Genomic DNA, 6,301 nt, shown 5'->3' on the forward strand with positions numbered 1-6,301 from the left:
TGCATTTTTTTTGTGCCACAACTCGAACTTGATATCCATCTTTGTGAAATATGTGAATGTTCTCTTCGTCTCCATCACTAGAAATAGGCTAAAAAGTTTGTCTTGTTATGTTCAACCTTGTTTCTCTTTTTTCATTTTTTTCCAAGTGATATATAACAACACTCATATATAGCTTACTTTAGGGCGTTGTTTCTATTTTTTTTTTTTTTCATATATTGTCTAGATAAAGTGTTTCCATATAATTAATGGTTAAAAATATTTGAATATTATGTTACAACTTAAACGATTAAGCAAATTTGTGAATCAAAATCTTTATAGCCAACATCAAAAAGACAAAGGCCATCAGGGGGTGCTGGTGGGGCCGTGGCACGTCGACACGTGGCATCCATCAATTTTATCAGCGCATCATCTTCAGCTCCAGCCGCCGCTTCTCTTATTGATGTTGCCACAAGCACACGAACCATCTATTAAACAATAAAAAAAAAAAAAAAAAATTAGTCTCACTTTATTAATTTAATTCCTTCTTTCTCTATTACAAAGAGCTAATATATTTATTTAATTATCGTTTTGAGAATGAAATTCCTTATTTGAGTAAAATAAGTCAACCCTTTAAGTATTGAATAAATTAGAGATTTGTACCTTGCGTAAAAAACGATTAGCAACCAATTCGATGCACATTGCCTTTGTATATTCTCCTTTCTTCATGAAAAGAAGAAAAACAGTAAAAATCTAGTATTGACAACTTGAGTCCCTCTAATTATAGGATTCATCCAAAAACACTACCTCCATATAAAACATGAAAATTTGAGTACCTTTGCATCAATGGTTAAAGTTACTTGTGTGGCCCGCGCATGGAACACAAAACACTCGGTTGGAGGACCACTGTAACAAGAAATAGCATCATACTTTCATCTCTTTCTATTAAAAAAAAAGCATTCTGCTTTCAATATTTTTTTCCAATCAAGACATTATACTTAAAAAATCGGGTTTATGCAGAAAAGTCTCATTATGTTGGGAAATTTTTTTATAAAGTCCTAATTTTTTTTTTTGAACATAAAAGTGGAGATTATTTAATTTTACACGATAATCTGTCATTTCTTGTTAATAAAAATAAGGACTTTTTCGTTAATTTGGGCAAAATATTAAATAATCGGGACTTTTATGTTCAAAAAAAAAAGAAAATTAGGACATTATCAAAAAAGTTCCCAAAATAATGGGACTTTTCTATATAAAACCCTAAGAAATCTAACCAATTATAACATTGTATCTTCAATTGTTTCTTATTATGATATTATATTTTGAAAAATGTAACCAATTACACCATTGAAAATTGGATAACATTGCTATAACTGGATAGATTTTTTATAGGGTTTTATGCAGAAAAGTCTCATTATTTTGGGAAAACTTTTGATAAAGTACTAAATTTTTTTTTCTAAACATAAAAATCCCGATTCTTTAACATTTTGCCCAAATTAACGAAAAAGTCCTTTTTTTAATTTAACGGGAAATGACAGATTGTGTGATTTTCCTAAAATAATGAGACGTTTCTGTTAAAAAAAAAAACATTTAGGACGTTATCAAAAAAATTCCCGAAAATTATGGGACTTTTCTGCATAAAACCCATTTTTTATAATAAACAAATTAATGAAAGTACATTGCTATTTCTTATATCTAATGCAAAAAACAAAGCTTACGTGTTTCTTGAGGGTTTTGTATCACGTGCAAACATCTTGTAAGATAATAATTTCCCTTCTAATTGTTGAAGAAGCTTGTTGACTTTGCTAACTTTAAACCTTGTTGGTTTTTTTATATTTTCCTCATCATCTTTTTCATTTTCATCATCAAATGAAGATTTTTTAAAACTTTTTTCACCAATAATGTTATTTTCTTGGTTATTAGAATCTTCTTCATCAGTTTCCCCATCATTCAAAGGAAAGATATATAAATATCGCCTCCATTTTGCAGAGAAATTAGGATGGAATGTTCGTGGGACCTATAATGATTAATATTTTGGTGTTATAAGATGGGTTAAATGTAAGAAATAGCAATGTACTTTTGTTAGTTTGTTTATTTATAGCATGTTACTTTTTATTTCTACCTATTATTTACAACATTTTAGTTTTGAAAATTTTATATAATTATAGCAAGTGTGTCAAAATTACTGCTATAACTTATTTATTATAGCATCATAATAAATTAAAAAAATAAAAAATAAAAAACTCATTTATTTTGTTTTTCCGGGTTAAACCTCAACTTTATTTTTTGCCTGAAAAAGACTTTGTATTTTTTTCATTTTTTCCGATCTGACCCTTTTAGTCGTTTTTTTCCAAAAAAAAATTTGTAAAATGTGAGGGTTTATTTGGAATCAATTAGAAGGTTGAGAGTTTTTTTCGGGAAAAAAATACGAAGTTGAGGGTTCTTTCGGAAAAAATGAAAAACACAAGGTCTTTTCAGGCAAAAAATAAAGTTGAGGCTTAATCCGTAAAAAAACACAAAATATAAGGTCTTTTATGAAATTAACCCTTTTCGGTTTGGCCCTTTTAGCAGTTTTTTTCTGAAAAAACTAATCAAATGTGGAGGGTTTTTTCGCAAAAAAAAAGTTGCAGGTTTTTTCAGAAAAAATTAAAAGGTGAGGGCTTCTTAGAAAAATAATAAAAAGTTATGGGTTTTTTTGGATAAAAATAAAAAATAAAAACTACAAGGTGTTTTTCAGAAAGGAATTGAAAGTAATGGCATCTTTTAAAATAATACCTTAGAAACAGATATGACCCTAAGCTTTCCTGGTGTTGTGCTATTAATGGCTTCTTGAATATCTTGAGGCTTAATATCCTCTCTCCATGTATCTAAACAATTAAGCAATTGAAGATAATTAACTATTGAAAGCTACACAGATGGTTAAATTTACTATCTTGTCCCTGCTTTGTATTTCATTTTTTTGTGTATTATAGCATCCTAAAGAATTCTACTTTCAATCTTGTTTCTTATTAAACCACTGTACTTTGATAAACAACTCAATGAAAATACGTGGCTAAAGATCTTTGTTCCATTTCATATTAAAAATTTTTGAAGAAACTTGTTTTAAAAATATAAATTTCTGAAAATAGTAAATATAATATTTTAGAGTTATGACATACAAAAAGAGCAGACTTGTTGAAAACCAGTCACCCCTTTATCAGTTCTTCCAGCAACTACAACATTGGCTTCAAGAGGAAGACCTTTATCTCTCAATAATGCAGCTTTCCTTTCATCAACAAACTTCCCAAGAGACTTTTCAATCACCCTGAGTTCAAAAGTCAACAAAAAAATATAATGAATTACTTATAAATGATCAATGTTTGAATGCATAAAAGCATATATTAACTCATTCTTTTTGTATCAAGTCAAAACAAAACGATCATATATCTATCAGGATTAGATTAAGTCAAAAAGAAAGAAACATTAACACTTACTCTTGAACAGTATTCAACTCTGGTTGCTTTTGCCATCCATCAAAAGATCCTCCATGATATGAAACAACTATCTTATAATTCATTCGGGCCCACCTTCCAGCTCGTTTTTGTGATGGAGTAATAACATATTCAGATTCATCAGAAGAGCCTAGACTATTATCATCTGGAATGTGATGTGTCTGAAAAGATATTGTTCATTATAAATTTATGAAATAGTTGAATTGTTGAATATAGAATGGGTGAATTGAGAAACAAAAAGGTAAATTACTTTAATAGAAGTATGTAAGAAATAAAGGATCAAACACCAACCTTGGCTCCAAACAACTGAAGCAATGTAATCCGACCATTAACTACATCTGAGTAAAAGTTGATTACATTTTGCCATGGTCTGGCATACATGAACACATAAGATTCCCTACAGCAGCAAGGAAATGAAGATCATTAGAGATTATAAATTGGGTAAATTGACTATAGGAATTAATGCGACATGTTCTTTCTCAAGTAATGTAATCTTTAGTAGCTAATTGGACCTTTTAAATTGGGTGAATTGACTATAGTAGGAGTAATAAAGGGACAAACTTATATACGCGTTACATATGAATCTTACAACAAGAAATGCGTAATCCATGCATGTGATAGATGCATACATTGTCATTGCTTAGAGTATAAATCAAAAATGAAAATTAAGCTCAAAAGAGGAGAGAATTCGACTTAATTTAATGTAAGATCTTTTTAATTTGGGTAAAAATCCATATGAAAACGATTGAATAGGTAATGAAGACATGTTATGCTAATGATTTTGTGGAAGCAAAAAGGAACGAGAATTACCTAGAAGTCCATCTGGAAGACTTGCAAGAATCAGTGTGGTTATAGTGAGAATAATCTTTCGTTTGGGGGATTTTCACGTTTGCGTTTGTCTCCATTGAAGAAACGAACGTCCTTCTGGTTATTTGAGATCGTAATTCCAAAGCCAGCGCCCTCGGTCGTTGGTACGATAATATCATCCAACACTCGGGCTCCGGCTCCGCCGTTGCTCGCTGTTTGATTATGCGACTGTGTTCTGACTCGGGGAACTCGCCCTGTGTTTTCTGGGGTATACCTATCCTGCCCGAGTGCCCGCAAAAGAAAATTTGAGAAAACAAATACAAATCTAAATGGTGTTTCACTTTTGAATTTGAGTTTTAAACAAAAAGTTTTAAGTTTTGAATCAAATCCATTGTTTTAGTCTTGTAAGATCGGGATCATAAGATCAGGATTGGAAAACCAGATCGGGATTCTAACATTCCACAAAATAAAATGTAATTTTAATTTATAATTTTTAATCATGAAAAATATTTCAAACATTCAATTTTTCGTTCAAAAATTCTAAAAGCTTCAAAATATTAGTCATAAGTCACAACACAAAATGATAAATGGTAAATTGGTAAACGATAAAAGACATAAAATGGTAAAAAAATCAAGGAAAGGTAGGATCAGATCGGATCTCGATTCTAAGATCTTACTTATGATCTTACAATCCTACCTGCAATCTTACCCCAAATACGATCCGTATACGATCCAGATCGTTTTTCATACCTAGGATCGTACGATCCTACGATCAAGATCATAATTTTGACAACCATGCGTAATACTATCTTTTAGTTAAAACTTATAATTATAATATAAAATATTTGGGAAATTGAGTGAACTAACCCATATGAGTATTTTAGTAATAATAACCAATATAAATATTTTTTTTGAAAAATGTCCATTTTCTCCGGAACAGAGCATTCCGAAGTCAGGGTTTCATTCTGGAGCTTTGTTAACCATATTTTCTCTGGAATAGAGCATCTCGGAGTACGGATGCTCATTCCGAAGCTTTGGTGAAATAATAATTTTAGTACATTCTGGACTTACATTCTAAAGTACCAATGTCTGAAACAGGAATCTATGTATGATTGCCAGGCTCGTATTTTAAAGTGACAACACGGAGTCACGGACACACATTCTGGAGGCATGTTTCGGACAGTTATTCCGGATTAAAAAACTCAATCGTATATAGAGTTTTTTTTAACATGTTTTAGCATGTTTTGTTGATCTTTTATTGCAGCATCGATATCGTTGTGTATTTTCTCGGATGTGGCTGCAAATCTTGTAAGCATATCTTCAAAGTCCGTTTTCTTTTCTTGCATCGGCTCCTCCTTTTGATAAAAACCTCTTACCTTTTGTCTATACTTTTCCTCCTTTGCCTTCTTGTACTTATCATACGGTAACCATTCCTTCTTGGGTTTTCGCCAATCCTCATCATATCTATCGCCACTTGAATAACACGTTTGCACTTTCGGTTCCTGTTCTCGTCAAGATCACAATCTTTAGTAAGGTGAGGCTATCTTCAGTGATCACATCCCACTCTAATAGCATGGATGGATTGGTCCATCTTAGTCATTGTACGATCCATGCTTTCCAACTTTTCCATCATCGTTGCCATGTCATCAGAAATAGAGTTCACCACCCCTCGAGTTGAGTCATTCCTTGGGTTATGATATTCTCTAGAGTGCTTAGAGAATACTTCAATTAACTCATTTATAGCCACGTGTGCTTTCTTCGTGAGTGGTCCTTGCGAGTCAAGGAGCTGCCTAGTTGTCACGTTCACTCCATCATAGAAAATGGAGACTTCTTGTTGAATGTTTAGATCATTGTAAGGGCAGTTCCTCAAAAAGCCTTTGTATCTTTCCCACGCCTCATAGAGTGACTTGCCTACTTGTTGCTCGAAATTTGCAATGGCTTTTTTCAACTTTTCTATTTTTGAGGGAGGGAAAAATTTATCAGTAAACTCTTCACGCATCTTCGCCCATGTCGTGATGGATCCTGGA

The 6,301-nt window shown here is 31.9% G+C and overlaps 1 protein-coding gene across 1 annotated transcript; it reads right to left on the bottom strand.

The window, feature by feature from the left end:
- Positions 1–215: 215 nt before the first annotated feature.
- LOC145053445 (Pseudouridine synthase family protein) lies at positions 216–4,580 on the bottom strand. Its single transcript, XM_079001492.1, has 9 exons — positions 4,278–4,580; positions 3,759–3,864; positions 3,450–3,628; positions 3,135–3,280; positions 2,752–2,843; positions 1,695–1,993; positions 813–882; positions 640–699; positions 216–464 (listed from the first exon to the last, which is right to left on the bottom strand). The coding sequence occupies exons 1-9, from the start codon at positions 4,451–4,453 to the stop codon at positions 279–281; spliced, it is 1,314 nt and encodes a 437-aa protein (XP_078857618.1). The 5' UTR covers positions 4,454–4,580; the 3' UTR covers positions 216–278.
- Positions 4,581–6,301: the final 1,721 nt, after the last annotated feature.

Source organism: Lactuca serriola, chromosome 5 (genome assembly GCF_051521515.1).
Source record: "Lactuca serriola cultivar US96UC23 chromosome 5, Lser_US96UC23_V15, whole genome shotgun sequence".
Lineage (NCBI taxonomy): Eukaryota > Viridiplantae > Streptophyta > Magnoliopsida > Asterales > Asteraceae > Lactuca > Lactuca serriola.

Coding starts and splice junctions, on each gene's coding strand:
- LOC145053445 (XM_079001492.1), bottom strand. CDS start 4,453: ATGATATTATCGTACCAACGACCGAGGGCGCTGGCTTTGGAATTACGA. Junction 3,281..3,449: donor GAGTTGAATACTGTTCAAGA/GTAAGTGTTAAT, acceptor TTTTGAACTCAG/GGTGATTGAAAAGTCTCTTG. Junction 465..639: donor CTAATCGTTTTTTACGCAAG/GTACAAATCTCT, acceptor ATTGTTTAATAG/ATGGTTCGTGTGCTTGTGGC.